General features: G+C 45.9%; 1 protein-coding gene across 1 annotated transcript in view; it reads left to right on the top strand.

Annotated features, from left to right (window-relative positions):
- The window catches only part of CACNA2D4 (calcium voltage-gated channel auxiliary subunit alpha2delta 4), a 180,530-nt gene that overhangs the window by 78,004 nt on the left and 77,111 nt on the right, over positions 1–25,415 (top strand). Inside the window, exon 26 of the mRNA XM_060280005.1 lies at positions 9,387–9,464. Coding sequence (XP_060135988.1) covers positions 9,387–9,464 — 78 coding nt within the window. The remainder of the gene's footprint in view (positions 1–9,386; positions 9,465–25,415) is intronic.

Genomic DNA, 25,415 nt, shown 5'->3' with positions numbered 1-25,415 from the left:
TATATAAATATTCAGTTTTAGCTTTCTTTTTTGTGGTCACCTGGAAGACCTGGAACTTGAAATGTTGTTTTAAAGTAACTGCTGAGATGGCCATAAAGCACAGGAAAGGCCCACAAATCTTTTCTGAATTTTTTCTTTCCTCTGTTAATGATGCTAAGGAATGAGTAAAAAATCCTAAATGGCTTTTAAAAACTTTTCACCGGTGTATACTGAACCTGCGATGGGTACCACAGTGGTAAGCCCCACACCCAACTCATATGTTTATCTGAAAGCGTACACAGGGTCTACATACATACAATTATATGTCTGTTTGGTCCAATTCATATAACCAGAGAGTTTTGGGGAAAAGTGCACTAACTCTATGCAGACCTTCAAAGGAATCTGCATAAATCAAATGCAGGGATACTTCTAGCTGTGAAATTCTGAGTGGCATGGGAAGCAGCAGGAACAGATACTGACCGAGCAAGGAGTCTCAGGCTCTGAGCAAGGAGTGTGGGACAAACCAGGGAGTGGTCCAGTCGGTTCTGAGTGGTAGGAGCAGGTTCTGAAGAAGAAGGCCTCAATTGGGTTCAGCAAGGGAAACGTCTTCACAGAGCTATTGCATCAGTAACTATCATGCCCCACCTCTGTCTGGAGCTCAGAAGGTCCTTTATCCAGAGCAGTGGTTCCCAACAGGTGGTCCGCAGACCCCCAGGGGTCCGCGAGCTATGCCAGAGGGGTCCGCAAGACGCTATTAGAAAAAAAATATATTAAATATATTTCGTATGATAACAGATTTTTTGTTTTGGCCGCTTCCTGCATGAGCAGAGTCTAGCGCAAAACTAGAATTAGATAGAGGCAGTAGTTCTGCTGTATGCCATTAGATGCCTTTACAAACACTACTGTTTTGCAAAGAGGCAGCGCGCGCATTCTACTAACGCTCACCTCCCCAAGATGCTTTGCACGCGTCGGCTTCATTTGTGCGCTACTGCGCAGGTACCCTGTCTTCTCCATTCCCCTCCCTCCTCCCTGGCGCGTGCTGCCTCTTTGCAAAACAGTAGTGTTTGTAAACAAAGCGTTGTTTTTCGCGGAAGCTACAGTTCGCGTAGTTAAAAATGGACCGTTGGTTAAAAAGTGGTTCATCTCATTAAGAAGTGAAAATTAAAACTAACTGTATACTGATGGAGTACTCTGTTGTAACTGTAAAAAACGTAAAAATATAAAATATAAAAAGACTCTTAATTTGGCTCTCACTTTTTAATTTTAGGATTAGGAATTAATGGGGGTCCTTGTCACAATAGCGGCTCGATGAGGGGTCCTCGAGAAAATTTTGTTGGGAACCCCTGATCCAGAGCATATTTTAGTGCCTACCCCCTACTGAGTAGGACTAAGAGGGAGAAGGCCTTGGGTTGCTGAAGGGTACCGTGCCTCTGGTGATGGCATTTTGGCATGTACAGTCGTACTTTGGTTCTCGAACAGGATCTGTTCTGGAAGTCTGTTCGACTTCTGAAACGTTCGAAAACCAAGGTGTGGCTTCCAATTGGCTGCAGTAGCTTCCTGCACTCAAGCGGAAGCCCTGTCAGATGTTTGACTTCTGAAAAATGTTCGAAAACTCGAACACTTACTTCCAGGGTTTTGGCATTTGGGAGCCAAAACGTATGAGTACCAACGTCTGTCTTTCAGAGTGTGTTGCATCCTTGTGGTTCCAGTCTTGTCAGGCTCAGGGTGCAGGAGCAGACGTGGCTCCTGACAGGGCTGCATAAAGCCCCCCCCCCCCGTTCATTATTTGAATGCCTTCAGGATGCTATTGTCTTGGGGCAATTGAAAGCATCTCAAAGAGAGGGGCAAAAGGGGATAACTTAAAGGCAAAGCTGGAATTTAGGTATTTGTAAGGATTTATAGCCTTGTGCAAACAGAGGATGTTGTGTGGACTTGAATTAGGGTGTTTACAAAATTGAACACCATTGTTTGCTTCCTCATAAGTAGGTCAGGCAGGGCAAGGCCCCGCTTGATGTCGCCCACTAGCAGATTAGGATTGCATGACCCAACCCTGAAACACCCTTCTCCTCCTCCAGCACTGACATCTTTTCCTGCCCAAGCCCAGCACAAACCTTACCTGGGCGGAAGGACAGGCAACAGTGGCAGAGGTGGTAGCATGGACACTCCAAGCATCCATTTGTCACACAGACAAGGGACTAGAACAGGCACCCCCAAACTCAGCCCTCCAGATGTTTTGGGACTACAACTCCATCATCCTTAGCTAACAGGGCCAGTGGTCAGGGATGATGGGAATTGTAATCTGGAGGGCCGAGTTTGGGAATGCCTGGACTAGAACTACACTTCCAGACACCCCTCATGGGCAAATGACAATGTTCACATCAGTTTCCACCCCACTTCTCCTGTAAAGTTTATGGGTCCAGGGATGGGCAGGGAAGGTGGCGGCAGTGGAGTGCTTTGTGTACATTAATCTGCCATAAGGATTGAGTTCTTTTTGCAGCTCATGCATCTCTAGCACCGTCTTGTTGATGGGAAACTGACTTGTTGCTGCCCCTTAATCTCCATATATTCTAAAGTCCTGCCACAGCAAAGGGATCTACATTTGTAGGTTTCAACCGTGCAACCTGCAACAAAAACAAGGAAGAGCATATTGCGCTTAGGATGTTGATGAATGTTCTGTTATATGTACTGAGACCTCAGAGCAGAGAGACCCTTGGAACTCATGAAGGTTGGACACCAAAAAGATGGGGGCAGTAAGCACTATCCTACCCCCATGAGAACACTTGTATGCATGGCAGACAGGTGGTCAGACCTATTAATCATTGCAATAATTTGAATAGCTGTCAGCATGTTGCAGAGATGAGATGAGGCTATTATTTTGTTTTGATGAAAATGGGGCTTTCATTATTTTGCTCACAAGCTGGGTGGTGTACATTTCATCTCACTTGCTAAATGAAGGCTGTGTTGGTCATCACTGAATCTCGCCCTTTTGCCGCAGTGGTATAGTGATGCAGGATTCGTTCACCATGAAAAATGACATACAGAAGGGTACTTTAAGGCAGCCAGAATTAGCCCAGTGCAAAAGAGCTCTGAGGGAAATTTGTGCCATATGCTTTCATTAATCACACAGCAGGTGTGTCAAAATTACACTAATGTAATGGAAGGATGCAAGGGGGGAATCTTAGCTTTGTGAAGAGGAACTACGCATGCCAGTTACCAATTTGACATGTGTTCACCCCAAGGTTATACATAGGAAGTTGCCAGTAGAGTAGAAAGCCTCTCCTCTTCCCTTTCTACTTCTGGGTCTGGTTATCACTGAATGAAAACACCTGCAGTTGGAGGGGCATGTTCATCAGCCAATGCTTTTTCTGACTTCAGGATTCACTGTTTCAGTGCAAAGTAAAGTTTCAGAAAGTGTTCACATGGAATCAATTCTGTGGAGGGCGGGGAGGAATAAATGATGTCAGTGAACAGCAATGACAACTACCACAAAAGAATGGGGGGAATCTCTGTGGTCTGGAAACCACTATGTACTTTTGCTCAGCCCTCTTCTGCATTCAGGCACTGTCATCACAATGCACAATGCTTTAGCTGCATAGCTTTTTTTGGCATTGTAGTGGGAGGGTGGGTGGGTAGAGAAGACAGCAGCCGAGCAAAGAAAACAAGACTGGGGAAAAGAATGTGAACCAGGATGTGAATGTGGTGGTGAGTGGAATGGAGATAAAGAAGCTCAGCCCTTCCCTCCTTCCTTGTTTTCCCCTTTGCGCTTCCTGGATTTGTCAGCTATCCTTGATAGAACTGCTGCAATTAGTAAAGCTCTGCTCTGGAAACCTTGGGGTAGAAATGCTAATAAACAATAGCAGGCCAAGTAAAGGTTTGCTTGTTTTTTAAATATTTCCTGTTGACCCAGCCCAGTTCCTCTCAAGCTCCACCCTTGATCTGCCAGGCTCTTCTAGCCTCTGATCATAATTTTGAGAAGATTTTCCTGGGTTAAAAAGTAATTTTAAATTAAACATTTGCCAACTCTATTTACCCCAGCTATGCTTTAAGAGAAGGAATATATAACCAGAATGGGAGGAGGCCCTTTTCTTCCCACCACACATTCCGTATGATACAAACACCTCCAAAAATTAATGCTCCCTTGTTCTAATGTGTTATTTTGGGTAGCTCTTTTGCAAGGGACCAGGACCTGGAAATGAAGGTTTCCTCATGAACAATGTTTGCACTTAGGCCTCCTATCTCCATTTTTCCTTCAACTTCTATGCCTTTTATCTCTGCAGTTTCATCTGTTCCCTTCCCTAAGGGCTTATCCACACTTACCTTCACTCTTTACAGGAAGCCTTATTATCTGGCCACCAGAAGCCTTGCTTTGGCTTTTGTGGCTCTTGAGCCTTTAAAGTGGCTAAACTGTGGGCCTCAAGATGTTGTTAGACCACAACCCCCATCATCCCTGACTATTAGTTATGCTGCCTGGGGCTTATGGGAATTGAAGTCCAACATAGGTTCTTCACCCCCTGCTTTAGCAGTTGCTGACCTCATGTTTTCTTACTTCCTGACATTCTCAAAGCCCTTATAAGATCTCAGGTGATGCCACAGCATCGTTAAAATTCCCACAGCACCTGGTACCTGTATCTGTTTTCAGCATTGCTGCTACCTCAAACCTACTTAGTTTTTAGCTTAAATTTTGCCACAGAAAAAGTACTTCAGGGTAACATCTTTTATTTCCTTGAAATGACAATAAATGACAGAGGCTCTGCTCACATTTTCTGTAGTGGAATTGAGGGACAAACCAGATATATTTATGTGCTTGCTGGTTTCACTATAAAGCAGAGTTGAAGAGCTCATCATTAATTGCTGGATATAATGGAGAAGGGGAACAAAATCTGCCCACTTCCCCATACTTTGCTACTCGAACACTTTTCATCAGCTGGCTCGCTTCTGAGGTAAGTTAGGACAGGGTTGGGGAACCTCAGACCTGAGGCGGGGCCAAATGCAATCCTTGTGACATCTCTGTCTGGCTCTTGTTTGAACCCCCTCTTCCTGGGCTGCACCTTTCATTGCCCCCTGTTTTTTGCCAACTGGAATGTGCCCTTGAATCCTTATAATATCTCTGGCCTGTCTGGATGGAGGATATAGAAAGGTGTGTGAGTGTGTATTGAAATTAACTTACATTGCAGACATAAAATTTACATTGGTTTCTCCTAGCTCTTTTGCCTCTTACTCTTGCCCACCACTGGCATGTGGCCCTCAGGCTGAAATAGGTTCCCCACCCTAAATTACAGTTAGTAAGTAAGGTGGGGTGGGAGATGGAGTAGCTTCACTATGTGCTTCATTTAGTGATACTGACCCTACTTTATACACAAACCAGAAACTGCATGTTTAGTGAACTCATGCAGGTGTGCTTTGACCTTGGGTGACAGATACCGTATTTGGGGCTGTCCAAAGTCTTTCTCACACACTCATTCTTTAGCAGAACTTAAAATCAGTATAGGTATGACTAGTCTCTGGGCCCATTTCATAATATTGACCACAGGATCTCCCAACCCTATACAAAGCACTGTTTTGGAACAATAATTTGTGATGGTGTATATAAAAAACAAACGCAAACCAATTTATGCAAATGCCTCCCCAGATGATGTGGAAATAAGTGCATAGGACACCTTTTAATGTTAATAACTAGAAGTAGAAATTAAACCCATGTGGGAGTGGGCTGATGAGAAGCAAGAGGAAGTTGTGGGCAGAAGCGGGTGTGTAGCATATCCAAATTTCACCTTGGTAAACAAATTTTGCAGGGCTTTTTATGTTTTTTCAGTTCAACCTGCAGGGCATGCTTGATTAGAATTTGCACTGGGATAAAAGAAACATGTATGAACACTAATAATACTAATACTAATGCTACTAATAATTTATTTCTTATATCCCACCCATCTGACTGGGTTGTCCCAGCCACTTTGGGTGGCTTCCAACAAAAATACAGGAAAAACAACAAAAATTAAAAGCTTCCGAAAACAGGGCTGCCTTCAGATGTCACATAGACATCTGTGGACTCCTTCAAACCACTTCAAACTGTTTCCAGACTGTGTGTCAGGGGCAAGCTGGTTTTTGAGGTTGCAGGGGAGTACATTCGTCTCCTGCTCCATGTGGTAATGAACATGATATTAGAATGCATATGCCTGTGGGGAGGGAGAATGTCATGCTATTCTTATTAGATCATTTCCCCTGGAGCTGTAACATGCAAAAGGTAAGGTCAGAAGTTGGAATTAGTGCTGTGTCCAGCAAGTGAACTAAAAGCTCTCATTTCCTTAGGGTTTGTGCTGTATCTATACGTATAACTCTGCAGGAAGTCATGTGGAATTCTGCTGGAGGGTTTTGGTGTCCTTTGTCTGTCCCCAAAACACACAGAAGTGTATGAGTGTGAGAGGGAGGATTTTTCAATGCCACAAGGATAATGGTTGAGGCATATGAATGCTATCCAGAAGGAGAGTCCTTGAATTGAACAAGTGCTCCCTTAGGTCTGTGCAATGCCCTTCCACAAATCAACTTAATTTCAGGGTCGTTGTAGGTTTTTTGTTGTTTGTTTCAATCTGCACAAATACTTGAGGCTAAAAATGAATGAAGCTGCAAAGTCATGTTCAGGACACATTGGGCACTGGTGATGGAGCCAAGAATAAAAAGCAAATGACAAGTTCTGGAACTGTGGGGAAAGAGAAAGGAAAACCCTTACGTTGGGGCACAACATTCAGGAAGGCAATATACTGTGAAGGAATAAAAACATGTGTTTGTGCGTGATGTGACCAGAAATCCTGACCTTCTGTTAACCCAGAAAAGGGAACAGTTGTAAAGCACAAAGAAATATAAACAAGTTTGCCTACACTTGATTCACAAGCCTAGTTCTCTCAAATAGCAGATGAGGAAGTGAACCTGTTTCATGACTGTAGCACTTCAGACTGCAAGTGGGGCCTGGCATAATTGAATGCACTTCAACCTAGATGTCAGAGAGAGGAGTTCCATCCTAACTTTTTACCTAATAGTTTTCTATGTGTAGGGAATTGTTTATGTAGCGAGGTGTGTTCAAGCATGTGAGACACCATGTGAAACAGTACTGTCCAGTATTAGGTTGTCCACTCTGTTGTTTGAGAGAACAGGTTCTAATATACTATTGTGATTTTGGGGCACAGGGGGTTAGGCTTTATGCCTGAGTCCCCTTCTAATTCTTGGATTCAGCAAGGAATCAATTAAATAGCCAGGCCAGCTTTTTGGCAAGGTGATGGCCCCCTAAGTATGGGCCATTAAGGTAACAAATGAAGTGGCTCTGTGCCGGAGAACAAATGGATGAGCCCCTCTTCTTCACCTGGCAGTTGGTGAGAAGGACAAATGTCAGAGGGGTGTGTGTGAGCTGAGCAATAAGCAGGCTGCAGGCTGAAGCCTGTGAAGAAGAGACATGCTTGATTTCTGCTGGAATCCAAGGCTGTGGCTATGGGAGGAGCAATACCTCATTAGGATGTTAAAGCTGTGAGCCTCTCCATTGTAGGCTCAAGTTGTATATATGTGTAAATAAATAATATATCCTAAAGACACCACGGTCTCCACTGACCCTCATTCTGAGGAAACTGAACCCTGGGTAAGCACCTGGAACCCCTGCAATCTCACAACGCTCAGGGATTGTGGTGGTGTGCAACAATGCGGTGGTTACCTTCTGGTGTACCAGTGCTTCATTGGCATGGTATTCTTCTTTTGTGATAAAAGTGGCTGTGCAACACCTGTCCCAAATGAGAGACCACAGATTTCTTTAAAATATTGGATTAATCCAAAATTAAATGACCTTTAGGGCTGTCAAAACAGTTCTTCCTTGCAGATCACCCCTCACAGGGCCAGTTAATCCTATCTGCTCCTTCGGTAGGTCACACATATTTCAAATATCAAAAACACCTGAAGCTCTGATGATAAACTGAATATTAACTAACATTTTTCTTCCAGGCTGAATTAATCTAACCGCTGAATAAATGGACTGAAATCTTGACTAATTAACATTTTGTTAGTGTGGCAGGAGAAACTATGGACCTTTTTAAGTTGTCTTACTGGGTGTAGCCCTGCCAGGGAAATATGTCAATGTGAACAACCTCCAGCTTGCTTGTATTTGCCTGTAGGAAGTAGTGTGAGTGAATCAGAAGTGCATGCAAACCCACATGTATGCCACATGCCACAATTGCAGCAGTCCTTTTTTGTAACTAGGCAAGACATTCAAATGGAGGATATTCGGTGGCAGGGCTGCTCATGGGCCATGCGTATCATAGGAATGTACCTGCTACTACCAGAAGTCTACAGGCCTTAACTGCATTTGCTAGGAGCGGCAGCCAATTGAATGAACATTCCATGGTTGTCCGTAGCAACCACTTGGGCCTACAGACATCCCTCTCCGCTAAAGCCTGTGGCATTTATGACTGTGAAATTTCATTAGGAACATAGTTCACACTGTCCATAGTTTCCTGCTGAGGATATTTGGGGTCCCATAGCAGGAAATAGGATGAATATATCAAGCGATTCATGATGCCTTTTGCTTATAAACTTCCATAGGCAATTTGACAGTTCACTGTATATAAATGTGGAAACAAGAGGTTTTAGTTGCTATCACAGATAATCTTTTCTATGCTACTTTCTGAATGGGAGCACATTCCCAATTCTTCACATCCTTCTGTAACATGCTGTTTGGAATCTTTATTGGTTTGAAAAATTCAGATATGATTGTAGCTCCCTATTTTTGAAAATTAAGCAATCCTGTTATGCTAATTAAGGGTGATGAGGTCTTGTTATTTCTTGATCAGTAATGCACAGCAGACAAACAGCGGCTGAAGTGATAAAGCTGTATCTCGGCTGTACTATTTCAAATTACAAGGATGGGCAAACATGAATGAATGCTTCCTCAAGAAAAAAACCATTTCTACACCTGGATTAATTTATTGTTTTATTGTTGTGGAAAGTGTTTAGATTTGCTGGTTCAGTATTTTTATTGGCTGTTTTCTTGGGAGGGATCTGATGGCTTTATGGTTGTACTGTCAATATTTTGCCATTTTTATTGTTGCAAGCCACCTTGCCTGGAAAGTCAGCCTATAAGTATTTTTAGTTCACACACACACACACACACACACACACACACACACACGTTATGGAGATGTCTCTGTGACATTTTAGACATGTGCAGGGACTTTTTAATCTTTGAAGGAGCAATCACTCAGGTGAACCGCCACCTGCAGCCTGGAGTCTTGACACAGGTTTGTGCTGTTTGTGTAGATTAAACCTCAGCCTTCTCTGTACTGCAGTTTTGTGCTTGATTTGTGAGTGTCAATTCTGAGACCCTCTTCCTTAGGGATACAGGGTCAGGTACTAAATTTGCTTCATTTATGTCTTGACAGAAGGAGGTCTGCCTGAGGCGGTAACTGTGAGCACTTCTGTGGCTGTGACTGTAGGTGGGAAGACAGCAATCGCTGCAGGTAGGAACTTGTTTCAATACACTTGAGGCATAGGGTTGAGGTTAAGGATAGGAAAATACTTCATTTAGTATGAAATTGTCTCTTTTGCAAACTGGTAGGTGACCCATCACTTGTCACAGAATTTATTGTCTGAAATACAGTATGTCTATTTAAAACTAGGCCTTAGACAAAGTCAAATGTACAGAGTTATTATCATTTTTGTGTTTGGCAAAACTTATCTGTTTCTTGCCACTTTTTCTGCACATTCCCACTCACCAAAAAAGTATGCTAATTTTCAGGGCTATAGAGTTCCTGCAAATGCGATAAGGGGCATACCTGGGGAAGCTGTACAGTTCTGTGGCAGAAGGACTGGGAAGCAGCCTCTAAAGCCTCACCTGTTTGCTTTTTCAGTTGCTTTTTCATCCACACTTCCTTTCATGTCACGCTTTCTAGGCACAGCTCTGAGATTTCTAGGTCTGTGTTCAAGCAGTGTGTAGATAGATAGATGGAATCAGAGGTTTTTTTCAGCTGAAACTCGCTGGAACTCAGGTCTGGCACCTCTCAGGTGGGCTCCATTGCCATTGTAAGAGAACAAGGGAGGTGTCACAGTGGCCGGAGCAGGCTACTTCAGAGTAACGACGCTACGCAGCTCTGCATTTTATTCTTTTATTGGTGCTGCGTATTTACAGTGCTGAAATCATTGCTATTTACACGGAGCGATGTGGTCATTCGGTTTCAGAACCTCCGAATGGCTTTTGGCGCGTCTTTCTCCAACACAAAAGCTTTGGCAGACCCATCCTCTTTCCCCTCCTCTTTCTGCGTAATTCCGGAGTTGGGGGGATGGGTCTCCCCCCCTTATTCGCCCCTTCCTGTCCCACCTGGGACCCTGGCTCCGCTACCTTGCCTGAGCCTCGGACACGACTTCCTGCTTCCCCACTGGAATCGGAGCTCCCTCTGCTTTCCCCTGTGCTCGGGGATGGGCTTGAACTCAGGAGGGGAGGGACTTCGCGATATCCCTTGTCCCTCACATCCACCCCCCTCCCAAGCTCTCCTTCACCCCTCCCCAGGTCCCCCCCAGGTGTCGGTGACGACTGGAAGCCTAAGAACTCAGTACTTTCCGAGCCCGTTGGTGTGAACACCTCCCCCCAGTCCTGCGAGCCCCCCCCTTCCGCCTGGGAGGACGGGAATCCCAAAAAGTCCGTGGCGTCCGAGCTGGTGGGGGTAAAAATGTTCTGCCAATCTGCTCCTTCCTCTGACTGGGTGGATCTCGGTGACGCCCATACCTCGTCCTCTGGTTCCTCAAACTCCGCTTCCCAGCGCCATGGTGAACTGCTCTCCCGTGCTTCCTCCCCCTTCCCCTCCCTTTCCATGTGCCAGGGCTTGGGTCTATGGGGAAAGAGGGCGTGAAATTCTTCCACCAAGAATTCCTCCTGTATCTGAGTGGCTGGGACCCATTCATTCTGGGACGGTGGAGCATCCTCCCATGCCATGAGGTACTCCAGGCCCCCCACCCCCCTCCTTGAATCCAGGATGGCCGTGGCCTCATTGAGTTGCTCCCTGCCTTCCCTCTCCCCCCCTCCCTCGGGGGTTTGTTCGCTGCCTCTGAGCCTGCTGCTTTCCCTGTACGGCGACAGCAGCGATCTATGAAACACTGGGTGCACCCTCATGTCCTCTGGCAGTGCCAGTCTGAAGGCCACCGAGTTGACCTGTTGCGTGACCGTGAAGGGGCCCAACCTTCTGGGCGCCAGCTTTTTGCACCTCCCTCTGATGGGAAGGCCCTCCGAGGACAACCAAACCTTGTCCCCCACCCTGATGACCTCCCCTTGTCGCCTGTGGCGATCTGCCCCCTTCTTGTACGCTTCCTTGGCTCTCTCCAAGTGTTCTCTGAGCTGCTGGTGCACCGTCTCCAGTTCCTCTGCCCAATCCTCAGCCTGCGGGCCCTCCTCCTCCTCCTCCCCCTCCCTCTCTGGGAAAGATCTGAGGTCGCGCCCATAATTGGCCTTAAAGGGCGACACCCCTGTGGAGACGTGCACTGCATTATTGTAGGCAAATTCTGCCAGGGGCAGGCGATCCACCCAGTCTGTTTGCCTCTGGCTGACGTAGCATCTGAGGTACTGCTGCAGGATGGCGTTGACCCTCTCCGCCTGTCCATTAGTCTGCGGGTGTCTAGCCGTCGACAAGCTGACTTCCACCTGCAGGAGGTTCATGAGTCGCCGCCAGAACCTGGAAACAAATTGGCGGCCACGATCCGAAATAACTCTTAAAGGCAATCCATGCAGTCTGAAGACGTGGTCAACAAACAGTTTGGCTGTTTCTTCTGCGGAGACCGCCCTGGCACACGGTATAAAATGGCACATCTTGGACATAAGGTCCACCACCACCAACACTGCGGTCTTGCCTCTGGAAGAAGGCAGATCTGTGATGAAGTCCATGGACACCACTTCCCACGGCCTGTGTGGTGTGGCTAAGGGCTCCAGCAATCCTGCTGGCGGTGCTCTGACCACCTTTGCCCGCTGGCAGGTGTCACAGCCCCGTACATAGTCTCGAACATCTTCCCGCACCCCTGGCCACCAGAAGTGTCTCATGACCAGGTGAGCGGTTTTGTCCCTTCCAAAATGACCCACCGTTGGGTTGTCGTGCATCTGCTTGAGGACCTTACGTCTAAGCTGGGTGGTGGGCAGGTACAGTGCACCCTTGTAGAAAAGCAGCCCACTGCGTTCTGCAAAGTCTGTCGCCTGCTCCCTCCCCCCTCTCAGTTCTCTGAAGATGCGGTTGGCAAATTCATCCGCTGCTGTCAGTGCTGTGAGTTCTGTCTCACTCACCACTGCTGCTCCGCAGGACCATGCTGACGGGGGGAAAATGTGCCTGGGTGCCGGTGGCGCCTCCTCCTCCATGTACTCCGGTTTGCGGGAGAGGGCATCCGCCCTGACATTCTGCTCCCCCGGGATGTAGTGGATGGAGAAGTTGAAGTTCGAGAAGAACTCTGCCCACCGTATCTGCCGCTGGTTGAGCACCCTGGCAGTTCTCCAGAACTCCAGGTTCTTGTGGTCTGTGCACACCTGGATGGGGTGCTTGGCGCCCACCAGGAAGTGTCTCCAATGCTGGAACGCAGCGTGGATCGCAAGAAGTTCCCTATCAAACACCGTGTAGTTGCGCTCTGGCTGGGTCAGCTTCCTGGAGAAGAAGGCACAAGGTCTCCACTCTCTGTTGGCGTCCAGTTGCAACAAAATGGCGCCCAGAGCTCTATCAGAAGCATCGGTCTCCACGCGAAGGGGCGCGTCCTGAACCACGTGGAACAGGTTCTGGTCTGAGGCGAACACCCTCTTGAGACTTTCGAACGCTGCTTGCGCCTCTGGTGTCCACCTGAACTTCTGCTTGCCTCTCAGGCAGTCAGTGATGGGAGCCGTAACGCGAGAGAAGTTCTTGATGAACTTCCTGTAGAAGTTGGCGAAGCCTAGTAGTCGTTGGGCATCTTTGCGCGTCCTGGGGCTGTGCCAGTCCAGGATGGCCTGCACCTTGTCCTTGTCCATCGCTAACCCCTTGTCTGACAGCTTGTAGCCCAGGAAGTCCACCTCTTTGGTGTGAAACTTGCACTTCTCCAGCTTCACATACAGGTGGTTCTCCTTCAGGCGCTGCAACACCTCCCTGACGTCATTCACATGCTGCACTGGGTCATTGGAATAGATAAGGATGTCATCTAGGAAGACCAAGCAGTTCTTGAACAGGAGGGACCCCAGGACGTGGTGCATGAAGGCCTGGAAGCATGCTGAGCCCCCTTGCAACCCGAAGGGCATCACCAGATATTCAAAAGAGCCCAGAGGCGTGAACATCGTGGTTTTCCATTCATCGCCTTCCCGGATCCTGATCAAGTTGTACGCCCCCCTCAGGTCTAGCTTGGTGAAAATCTTGCTCCTGCGTGCCGCTGTCAGGAGATCATCCACTCTGGGCATGGGGAAAGCCACTGGCTCTGTCACAGAATTCAGCCGTCTAAAATCCACCACAAGACGGCGCTGTTGCGTGTCTTTCTTGTCCACCCAGAAGACCGGGCTGCCCCCTGCTGCCTTGCTTTCTCTGATGAACCCCCGCTTGAGGTTCTTGTCGATGAAAGCGCGCAGATCCTCCAGCTCCTGGTCTGACATGGCGTACAGCTTGGCTGGGGGTATAGTTGCCCCTGGCACCAGGTTGATCTGGCAGTCAAAAGACCTGTGTGGGGGTAGGTGGTCGGACTCCGCTTCGCTGAAGACCTCCTGCAGGTCCCAGTACGGCTTGGGTATCGCCTCACCCCCTTTGACGTGCATGGTGGCCACCGTGGCTATTGGAGGCCCCTCCCCTGGTTGGTGCTGCATGCAATGTTCCAGACAAAAGTCCGACCCAAACGTGATGCATCTCTGGTGCCAACTGATGGAGGGGTCGTGGCGCGCCAGCCAGCTCATGTCCAAGACGATGGGGGGGTCTGAGATGGTGGTGACGTTGAATGCCAGTGTCTCTGAGTGCCTTCCCACCGTCATTCTCATGGGGGGGGTTTGATGAGTGATGGCCCCTCCCAGCAACTCTCTGCCCTCAATGGTTGCCACGTGCAGAGGAAAATCCAGCTGCAGAAGCTGGATCTGGTGCTGTTCTGCAAAATTCCTCGAGAAGAAGTTCGCTGACGCCCCACTGTCAATTAGGGCGAGGACCGTCAGGGGATAGCCATTTGGGAGCGTTAGCGTCACTTCTAGAACCACTCCTGCTCTGGGAGGGGTGGGCTGGCTCTGCTCCTCTCTGTGCGGGTGGGCGGGCTGGGGCTGTTGTCTGCTGACTGTGCCTGGCTGCTGCCCCTTGTCTCCTGCAGCCAGGCTTTCCCGTTTCCCTGCTGTGGTGCTGCATCAGTGGGGGAGGGCATAACCGTTCCCGCCTTTCCTTGCCACTCCCTGCGATGTGGGCAGTCTCTGACAAGATGCTGGGGGGAGTTGCAGAGAAAGCAATTCCCGCCTCTTCCCTCCCTGCGTCTTGTCGCCGCTGGGGTTTGAAAAGCCCGCGCGCGCGCGCTATCAATTTGCATGGGTTCCTGGTCCTGGCTGGCCCCAGGCGTGGCTTGAAAGGGTTGTTGGGGGAGTGGCTTCTCCTGCGACCGTGGGAACCAAGCCCGCTTTGCGCGCGTTGCTTGCTTGTCGCTCCACCGGGATTCCTGTCTCACCCCCACCGCCAGAGCCGCTTTGCTCAGCTGATCCATAGTACTGGGCTTTGGACCTCTCGAGAGCTCGTCCTTCACCTCCTCATGCAAACCCAAGTAGAACGCCGCTTGCATTGGGGCTGACTCTAGTTCCCACCCCAGTCTGTGCACCAGCATGGTGAATTTCGCCCAATATGCGCGAACTGTCATATTTCCTTGGCGTAAATTATGAAGTTCCTCCTTAGTCTGGTCCATATGACTATCGGACGAATACATCGTTTTCAGACCTTCTAGAAATAGTTTGACATTCTTCATGCAAGGATTCTTTGTTGCGATTAACGGTCTTAGCCACTCCCTGGCTGCCCCGGTAAGGTGCTCCACAATAAACGCTACCCTGTGCTCATCATCAGGGAACTCATCATGGTGCAGCTCAAGAGCATACACAATCTCAGTCTCAAAGCCATGATATTCCCTCGGGTCTCCATTGAACTTGCTTACTAGGGTCCCGGCTCTCCTTCCTGGCAGCACTTGGACTTGGGGTGCCCCTCCCGCCTTGTTTTTCTCTGCATCCAGCTTGTTTTGGAGGTCTACCGCCACCGCCCTTAATTGCTGCTCTCTTTCCTGGAGCGCTCTCACCTGTTCCGCAAGTTGTAGCCGGTCGTCCTGGACCTTCTTGGTTTCTTCTTTAGCTGCCTTTAATTCCCCCTGCGCCTGCTGCGCCAGCTGCTGCAGGTCTTGCTGGGCTTTCTCCGCGATCTGCCGCCATTTCTCCGCCTCTGACACACTCATCCCGGCAACTCCAAAGTAGCCCAAAAAATGATTCGGAGGTTGCTGTCACAGTGGCCGGAGCAGGCTACTTCAGAGTACGTAGCTCTGCATTTTATTCTTTTATTGGTGCTGCGTATTTACAGTGCTGAAATCATTGCTATTTACACGGAGCGATGTGGTCATTCGGTTTCAGAACCTCCGAATGGCTTTTGGCGCGTCTTTCTCCAACACAAAAGCTTTGGCAGACCCATCCTCTTTCCCCTCCTCTTTCTGCGTAATTCCGGAGTTGGGGGGATAGGTCTCCCCCCCTTATTCGCCCCTTCCTGTCCCACCTGGGACCCTGGCTCCGCTACCTTGCCTGAGCCTCGGACACGACTTCCTGCTTCCCCACTGGAATCGGAGCTCCCTCTGCTTTCCCCTGTGCTCGGGGATGGGCTTGAACTCAGGAGGGGAGGGACTTCGCGATATCCCTTGTCCCTCACAGGAGGTGTTCATGGTGAGTTCTGGCACCTATTTTTATAGAAAAATAGCACTAGGTAGGTAGGTAGGCTCTCTGCTTTCCCTAGGAAAACCCACTGTTTACCACTCAGTCTGAACAAATGGCAATTGAGTTTTCCATGAATGATCTCTCCACCTTATCAAATGGGCAATTTTCAGAACAAAAATGGAAACCTAAGACTGTTCATGTTAAAACCTTTCGATGCTTGTGAATCTGTGATGGCTTAGTCTTTTAAGGGTGTACAATGTGTAGTTTGGGGGCATTCATGTAACTATTTTCTTGGTGTCCTTAAAGTGGTTTAACTGATGTCTGAGGTAGCAGTGAGTGGTGAGGAGCTCAGGAGAGAACTGAGTGGAGAGACAGGTGTTTTGGAGAGAATGGAGAGTGAGCGCTGCAAGGTGGCTGGAGGAAAAGGTATTGGCTGATAGTGACAGTTCAGAAAATTGCTAAAAGTCAATTGAACAATCGGTCATATGTTTTGCTAGTTTGTTTTGTATTTGTAGCATTCAAAGTAGGGAGTTGCATTGTGAGCATATGTGAACTCATGATACTAATGCAGCCTTAGATGCATTTCTTTGTAAGAACCAAAGCACAGAGTTGAAGGAAGAAGGAAGCCAAAGGATGTGAACAGAGACCCCTGGAGAAATCTTACACCTTGCTTAGGACCATGTAAAAAGTGGGCTAGAACCATATATAGAAGCTTAAGGCTCAGGGTGGTCAAGAAGGGACAGAGCATTAAATATCAATTTTTTATTAGCAATAAGCAGCCAAATATTTGCTTCTGGTTATGTTCTGGACATAATATAAAAGACAAATATGTCATCTTTGCCTCTGTGTATGTCCCTGAATACTGAGTATTTTTCTGTACTGCTAGCTCAATGTAGGTTGTAGCCTTTTTTAGGTGGAAACCACATGAAGGGAGCTTCTGCAGTCTAAACCATATCTTTCCCAGCGAATTAGGAAGCCTATTTGCTACTGTAATGTACCTAACAGCTTTTGATCACTGTGCAAACATTAACTAAGACATAATTATTAATTATGGTTTAATTGGGGCTATTTTGTCTCCAGAGGTATAAGCCTAGAGTCTCTCACTGGCTAAATCAGCTCTCTACATATGACAAACATAAATCGGTATAATATGAGGAATTCCTAACCCCACTCTAGATAACGTTACTGACTGTTCTCTCATGTGAGTCAATAACCTGAGGCATTATGCTTCACTAGGGAGAAACTGCTGCAGTTACATCGCAGCTGTTGACAGATTTAAAGTCCCAGTGAAGCTGCTGGAATCTGTGCGGGAGTTCTGCTGTCTCCCTGGTCTGTGTATATATGATGTCTCTCTTATTGTGTGACCTTCTCCTCAAGTGAGTTATTTGCTTGGAATCTAATCATAATTCCAAACATGAACAAACTCCAGTTTGTGTATGTGTCCATGTGCTTTAAAGAGTTGATTTTGGTTGCTGCTGCGTATAGGAGCATGATCTGCATGCCATGGCTTAAAACTCCAAAGTACTTCATAGATGGATCTGCCCTTCCCAATACAAAGGAGTTCTAAGGCACTGTATTTTGCTGTTCCCCAAACCACCTCTCTGTTTGCATCAAAGGGTCTTTTTAAATCACTCAATAAGTTGAAGACAGCCAACTTCAACTTCAACTGGGAGCCAGTGTGGTGTAGTGGTTAAGAGTGGTAGACTCGTAATCTGGGGAACCGGGTTTGTGTCTCCGCTCCTCCACATGCAGCTGCTGGGTGACCTTAGGCTAGTCACACTTCTTTGAAGTCTCTCAGCCCCACTCACCTCACAGAGTGTTTGTTGTGGGGGAGGAAGGGAAAAGAAGATTGTTAGCCGCTTTGAGACTCCCTCGGGTAGTGATAAAGCGGGATATCAAATCCAAACGCTTCATCAATCTTGAGCTACATGCACACAGAGGAGTTTCTGGCTTATTTTTCCCTGCACAGTACCTGACAAAGTTTCAAAGTAGCTTGTGACACAGCACAAAGAGGTACAGAAGGGAAGAATATGAAGGTCTGCTTCATATTCACAAGCCATAGTGCAGGTTCTGTGCATTTGGCACAAGTGCAGAAAATCCACTGGTCCCAATTTAAAGGGCTTGTTGCAACCCTTCTTCTCACTACATTGTGCATTAGACCATTGGGAGCCATTTGTGCAGACACAGCCTTCTGGGATAGTTAGGTTAACTAACTGTAAATACATGACAACAGGACTGAATTCCAGCAAAGCCCAGATGTTGAATAGCCTTTTGGCTTTACCGTTTCTGTTCTCTCCAACTTAGCAGTTCGAAAGCACGTCACAGTGCAAGTAGATAAATAGGTACTGCTCTGGCGGGAAGGTAAACGGCGTTTCCGTGTGCTGCTCTGGTTCGCCAGAAGCGGCTTGGTCATGCTGGCCACATGACCCGGAAAAACTGTCTGCGGACAAACATCAGTTTCCTCGGCCTGAAAGTGAGATGAGCATGCAACTCCAGAGTCGTCCGCGACTGGACCTAACAGTCAGGGGTACCTTTACCTTTACCCTCTCCATTTAAGTTAACTGTTGGGAAAGTAGAGGTGAAGGCGTTACATAGCTGTGGTAGTTCAAGCTTATGCACAGATATTTATACAAAAAACTGTATTAGAAGTTTCACAAAAATTTCCTCTTAAACACAAAGTTAATTATTCATTATGCTGGTTTGTTTATCCCACTATATAGGGATAAGCCTAAGTAGGAGTTCATTTTGATTTTAAAGGAGTAATACAGTGGTACCTCAGGTTACAGACGCTTCAGGTTACAGACTCCGCTAACCCAGAAATAGTACCTCAGGTTAAGAACTTTGCTTCAGGATGAGAACAGAAATTGCGCAGCGGCAGTGTGGCGATAGCGGGAGGCCCCATTAGCTAAAGTGGTACCTCAAGTTAAGAACAGTTTCAGGTAAAGAACGGACCTCCAGAACGAATTAAGTTCTTAACCCGAAGTACCACTGTATGCTGTTTTAGAGTTTCTATGCTGTGCCTCATTCCTGTGCTTTGAGCTCATCTGGGATGGGGTTGTGCCAGTGTGAGAGTTTTACTGGAAATGCCTTGCTGATACTTTTGGATTTCCCAAGGAAATGTTCCACATCTCTAATCTGCTGGCTTGAATCCCATTCCAGATTTGAAATTGCAGCCGAGGAGTTGGTTTAATCTCTCATACAGCTGACGCTGTCGAGCTCAGAGTTATCTATCCAATGCGCTCCTTGCTGGTTTGTCTCTGCATTACTTCTGCTGTTGTGCTTGAAGGGAAAAGAGCCTGTGGCTTTGGTCCAGAGGAGGCTCACAACACCGCAGGACATTTTGAGAGGGGTGCCCATAGATTTTGAGCTGCCCCCTTTCTCCTAAATCATTTGATAACGTTTTAATTCTACGCAGAATTAGAGCAGCGAGGGGGGTTGCTATAGCAACTGTTTCCTTGTGCCTTTGGTCTGACTCATTTCAGACAATTACTCTCACGCTCCAGGATTCACAGATGTGATAGAGAAAGAGTCATGTGCTAGGCTTTCAACTTTTCACTTTTAATTTCCTCTCCTTTTCACTGGTATTAACTCATGCATGGCTCCAACTCTATTAAAATGTGTGTGCACATGTGTGTGCATAGTTCCTCTGTGAAGGGAGCCCACTTCAGTAGCATAAGTTGACACAACTATGAATTCTTGGAATTGTGAACATATTGGTCTACTGGCGTGGTTGAGGGCATAGATCTGGGTAACCACCACGCATACGCCCCCCCCGCCCCCATGTTAGGCAGAACCCGGTGCAGCTATCCAGGGGAATATTGTGCTCAATAGTATCAAAAGCATATGAGAAATCAAGAAGAAGCAACAGGGTCACACTTCCTCTCTGTCCCTCTCCTGAATAAGGACCTCTATCAGGGTGACCAAGACCGATTCTGTCCAAAACTGAGCCTGAACCCAAAATGAAATGGGTCAAGATAATCAGTTTCTTCCAAGGGTGTCTGCAACTGGACTGCCATCACCCTCTCAAGCATCTTACCCCAAAAGCAGTATTAGTAGTATTTCTGGTATTCAGAAATAGAGTGACCATGTGTCTTGCTTTACAGAGGGGAATATTTTCCTTGAAGAGCTATCAGACAACAGTTCGAGGGAGTTCTATTTGAATGACTGTCCTGCCCTAATCTGGTTTAAAGATAAAAGTGTGGTCTGTGCCAGGGCCAAGTGTCTACAACTTGTAAATCCCTGCACTGAATAAAGCCAAGAGCAATGTATGATGGCACACCACTGTCTGTGAAGACCTGTTTTCACTGCTTGCCTGGGAGTACAAAGACAGGAGGGTTGTCAAGCACTTGGAAGACCATATCCAGAGATTAGGTATATTCAGATTTGTATTATGTCTCTGAAACAGGTTCAAAGTAACAAATTCATGTATTTTCTCTGATTAGTGTATCTGCATGATACAGCTGTTGGTCATATTCACGCTTAACATTTTCAAAAAGTCATGGATGTAGAGTTCTTACATAAGCACCTGGATACTAGGGGGTTTGTGCATTGCTTGGAAATTGCATGATCTGTGGATCTAATTTGCAGTCAGTTTATAGCTTTTCCCTTTGCTTTTGTGATGGGCATGTCTGGCTTTCTGGATTCTAATAACTGCACAAATTACTACAATAGCGGAATAATTTTGTAGTGCTTTGTATTGAAATGTGAATCATGGTTGTGCAAGTGAGCCCTGGGCATAATTATTAGTTCTGTTCCCTCTTTGACACCCTCTCCTCATCTCCGCTCAAAAAACCAACCCGTGCTATCTTACTATACCAGTGCATAATGTAAAAACTGCTGACTTCATTGGCAGTGGGAGCTGGGAAGTGTAAACCCCACAATATGAATTTCCATCACCAGTTACCCAAGAGCCTTTTAACTAGAAATCCCAATGATTGAACATGGGACATAGCCCCTCCCCACAGAGTTATGGTCAGAAGATAGGGGAATGACAGCAGCAGCGAGTGGAAAGAGAGTGAACAGCCCTTACTTTTCTCCTTTTGGAAATTCAGCTGAATTCCTCTTTCTGGCTTCTATATGTCTTCATTCCTGCTGGCAAAGGCTTCAGCAGTCTGTACAGTCTGACATGCAATGAAATGGAGAGCAAAGTAGAGCTGTCCTGTGCCAAGCGCCCTCCTGGTAGGGTTTCTGTACTACTTTCACAAAGTTCTTCACATTAGGGAACATATTTTCAATTCCTCATCAAATACATGTAGTTTTTTTCATTTACATCACACCCTTGGCTTTCAATACCCTTAAAGGCTAACTCATTTAGATCCAAACCGGCATCTAAATTTGGATCTGGCGCGAAGGCTCCGCTGTGCCTCTCCGTCTCAGATGACCTGGATTTGTGTCAAGAGAAAGAATGGCCAGAGAAAAGACCCTGCCTGTGGAGGGCTTGGGATCATCTATGACAGTTGAGAAGTGACGGTTGAGAAGATCAGAGAAAGGAATATTTGAAGAGCAGCTGCTCATGGAGAGGCAAGAGAGAGAGATTACGATGATGAAAGAGACCAAAAAGGGGGGGGAGGGGAAAGGAACAATATTGCATGCTGGAAGGGAGAGATGTGAAAGCATATCTGAAGAAGTGTGCATGCACACGAAAGCTCATACCAAAATAAAAACTTAGTTGGTCTTTAAGGTGCTGCTGGAAGGAATTTTTTGCATAATTTGCACAGTAGTCCATAGCCGGTCAGGGTAGTGGACACAGTCTGTATATGCATTTCTTACCATTCTAAGGTTGTGAGAGGTAGGAAGAGAGCTTGTAAGGTATTAAACATCCAGGAGCAAGGATAGGTTTTTATGGGCTAACCTGCAGTTTCTGTTGCAGAGGCCATGTGGCACCCTGTTTTGCTACTGTATGTGTAGTTTGAGTTAGGAGTGTCAATCCCTTGCCCCCCAGCATATGGTCAGTGCATAACAGGATCTTGCTTGGATGCAGCTTGAGTAGGTCTGAAGAATTCTGGAGCACAGCCAGCCAGTTGACGGGGATGCAGATCCAAGGAGCTGTAAAAGTTGCATACCCTAAGGGCAGCGTGAACAAGCCCCTAAAAAGGAGGATCACATGGATGGGGGATGACAGGTTTAGTGCTGGTATGATGTAGTAAGTTCAGAATGGCTAGATGTCTCTGGGCATGTAACTCTGAATGGAGCACTGCTATGTGAAGGGCCTTGCGCTTAAATTTATTTTTTTCATAAAAATTATACACCACTTGATTGTTTGAAAAACCTCTCAAACCTCAAAGTGGTTTACAAAAAGATAAAACAAGAAAATCAAGAAAATTCCCAATACTTTAAAACATACAAAAAGTTAAACTATTAAAAGAGATTAAAATTCATACCAGCGCTCTTAAGCATCTGGCCTAAACAAGAATATATTTAGCAGGCGCCGAAAAGAATACAGCGAGGGAGCCTGCTGAATATCAATAGGCAGGGAGTTCCAAAGTGTACATGCTACCACACTAAATAATTTAGTTCTTACAAATGCAGAATGGGTATTATGTGGCACCACTAGTAGTTCCAATTCCACTGATTGAAGCGGTCAAGAGGGCACATGTGGAGTAAGGCTAACTCATAGGTAAATTAAGCTGGTGATTTGTTGATGGTTAGGAGGTCTTGGAGGCAGGGTAAACAACATAATGCCCTGAAGATGTTGCTACGCTACAGTTACTATCTGCCCTTGGAATGATGGGAATTGCAGTTGAAGAACATCTGGAGCCCAATTCATTAGCTACCCCTGTTTTGAAGTATTAGAAAAATAATAATAAATAAAGAGTTTTGTGGCACTTTAAAGACTTTTATTGTGTGAGCTTTCATGGAGTAGAGTCTGCATCATCATAGGCATGTTTATCATTAGTTAGGGTGTGTGTGTGTGTGTGTGTGTGTGTGTGTGTGTGTGTGTGTGTGTACACACACATTCATGCTTGATGAGTTTGTCTGCCAACTGAGGATAATCATATATCTCATGAAATGAACTTAGTGAAAACATATGCCACAATGCATGTTAGTCTTTTAAATGCCACAAGAATTTTTTGGTTGCTCCAACAAACTAACCTGGCAACCCCCCCCTTGGTGCAAGATTCGTAGAGGTGTGATACAACCCATATTAAACAATTGCCTTAGCCTCACTTCTGGTCCCTTCTGTTTCTTTGTGTATTTGAGTATTTCCTCATTATGTTAGAGAATCTCTTGCGCTCATTCATTCTTGCAGAAAATTTGCAGAGCAGTAGGTTATTTCCACAAACCAAACGTAAAATATGAGTTGCATAGGAAAATACATTCTTTATTATTCTTCTAAAACAACAAGCCAGAAATAAAATATACCTTCAGCTGCTTTTTTAAAAACTTGTTCTCCCTTAAATTCTAACAGAAAAAAGGATTGTATGTGCCATCTGTCCTCCTTTCAAGACCCCCACCCCACAGAACTGTGTCTACCTCTTGTTTTCTTGGATTAGTCTGACTGTACCAGGAGCTAAGCTTTCCTTGGTTGCTGTATTGACCTACCAGCACAGGAAAGCACATTCTTGTCTATATCCACCTTTACTAAAGGAATTAGGTTGTCCTTCATTATGGCTTTTTGCCAACATTTTTTTAAAGGGTAGCCTCTCCTTAGCTGTCAGCTGCTGGCTGCACCTGATAGCCTGGAGCATACTAAGGGAGTTTTCACAAGTGATGTAGAAATTTTTACTTAAACCTCTTGTATGCCAGATTTCTGCAGTGATGTTAACAGGTGCACGCATTATGAATGTTTGCATTGCATCCCTTTCTCATTTCTAATTATCTTCCAATCTGTTTTGATCAGTACCAGTCAAGCCCACAGGAGAGCTATGCTGCTTCATTTTCAGTGATGGCATTTTGCCATGTGTTTTCAAAACCAGGCCTACTCATACCTACAGAGAAACAAACATCAGTCTGGTTATTAAAATTAATAGCTGGATAGTTTGAAAGTTATGGAGTATTAGGGCTATTCCCCATGTTAGATCCCATAGTAACAGAGTTCTCAAGTGGCACACTATTAGGCATTATTTGTGCCATTTGTGAAGTGCCCTGTGGTCTTGTATATACAAATTTTAACACTGGTGGCATATCGCTAAACCTCCGAATAATCTCAGCATAACAGTTACACATGCATATACTTCTGGTAGTATTTTGGTCTTATACATAGGTAGTCTAGTACAGGTATGCATGCTGATCTCTAACCTGTAGAAAGAGTATACTGATTCTGCTGAAGAGCCCTATTGCTAAGGTATTCATCTTTTCAGTTCACCTGAACAGCAGTTCTGAAATGTTGTATAAGTGAACCTCTTTTTCAAATGGAATAAGTACAGTACAGTAGTATGAAATTGGTACATCCAAACCCTTTCTTCTTTTGATTATCTATACTGCCCACAGCCAGAGTATATACTTGTAGCAGCCATATAAGAATCAGATGGTCTAAACCCGATGGTCTAAACCTGTTTTTCAACAGGTATATATTGTGGTTTTAAGTGATTGGAAGATGATGGGATGCAAGACATTTTGCATATTTTCTGAGACTTCATAGAGTTTCCTCAACCCTAGTTCAAGAATGCTAAATGATGTAACAAGATTCCAGACCTTCTGATTACAGCTGAAGGCACAGTTTCCCAGTAGCTTGAAAGAGGACACTTCCTATATTGGCTTATTGCATTCTCAACAGCCCATTTTACTATCCAAGTACCCCAATGTCTTTGGGACCAACATTATCCATCCAACACCCCTCCTTTTCTCAACAAACGCTTACTTTGTCCCTTCACTTACTTCCCCTTTTCAGATGTGGATTTCTAAATGTGGAAGTATCAGGGCCAACCCTATGCCATATCAAATTATAAATTGGGGAAAAAACTTTAAAGTTGTAATTAAACTCACAACATGGAAAACAGAAAATGTAATTGGCAACAAAGGGAAATCTGCCAAAGGTGAGAATAGGGAATGGAAGAGGAAGGGGATTCCCCCCAACCTAATTTGCACTCCTCAGTTCTTCTCATCCTCTAAACACACATGCACACATCATTTGTTCTGTGCAATCATGTCATAATATTTCTTAGAAGTAAAATAGAGATCTATAAATATACAGCTTTGACAAAAATCCAATTTCAAGTATAATTGTGCTGTCCAGTATGTATGTTACAGAGGTACGTTCCTTTGGGAAGATTATAGAGACAGTAAGGTTGGAATTGTATATCCAGCAGGCAGAGTGCCAGTGCTAGCTTGTTGGGTATATATGCAGTAGGAGCAATACAGGCATACATACATACGTTAGCTAGAGTCTTTAGTAGCCTAGTTTTGCCCATCAGTCTGGAATAAAGCGGAAGTGGAGTTGCACACTTTGAGGGACTACAATACATACGGTACATAGTACGTAATGAGAGAAAGAGTCTATCCTCCATTCTTGGAATTTGCCTCTCACCTTGATGCTGATCTTCTGCACAGATCTTGAAATTAGATGCCATAGTGAAATCCACTGTTTGGCTACCATTTTAAATTGTGTTGTTTTAACATTTTGATG

Source organism: Zootoca vivipara, chromosome 10, assembly GCF_963506605.1.
Source record: "Zootoca vivipara chromosome 10, rZooViv1.1, whole genome shotgun sequence".
In the NCBI taxonomy this organism is placed as follows: Eukaryota; Metazoa; Chordata; class Lepidosauria; order Squamata; family Lacertidae; genus Zootoca; species Zootoca vivipara.
Note: the sequence above shows the minus strand (reverse complement) of the source record. Positions and strands in the feature narration are given on the sequence as shown.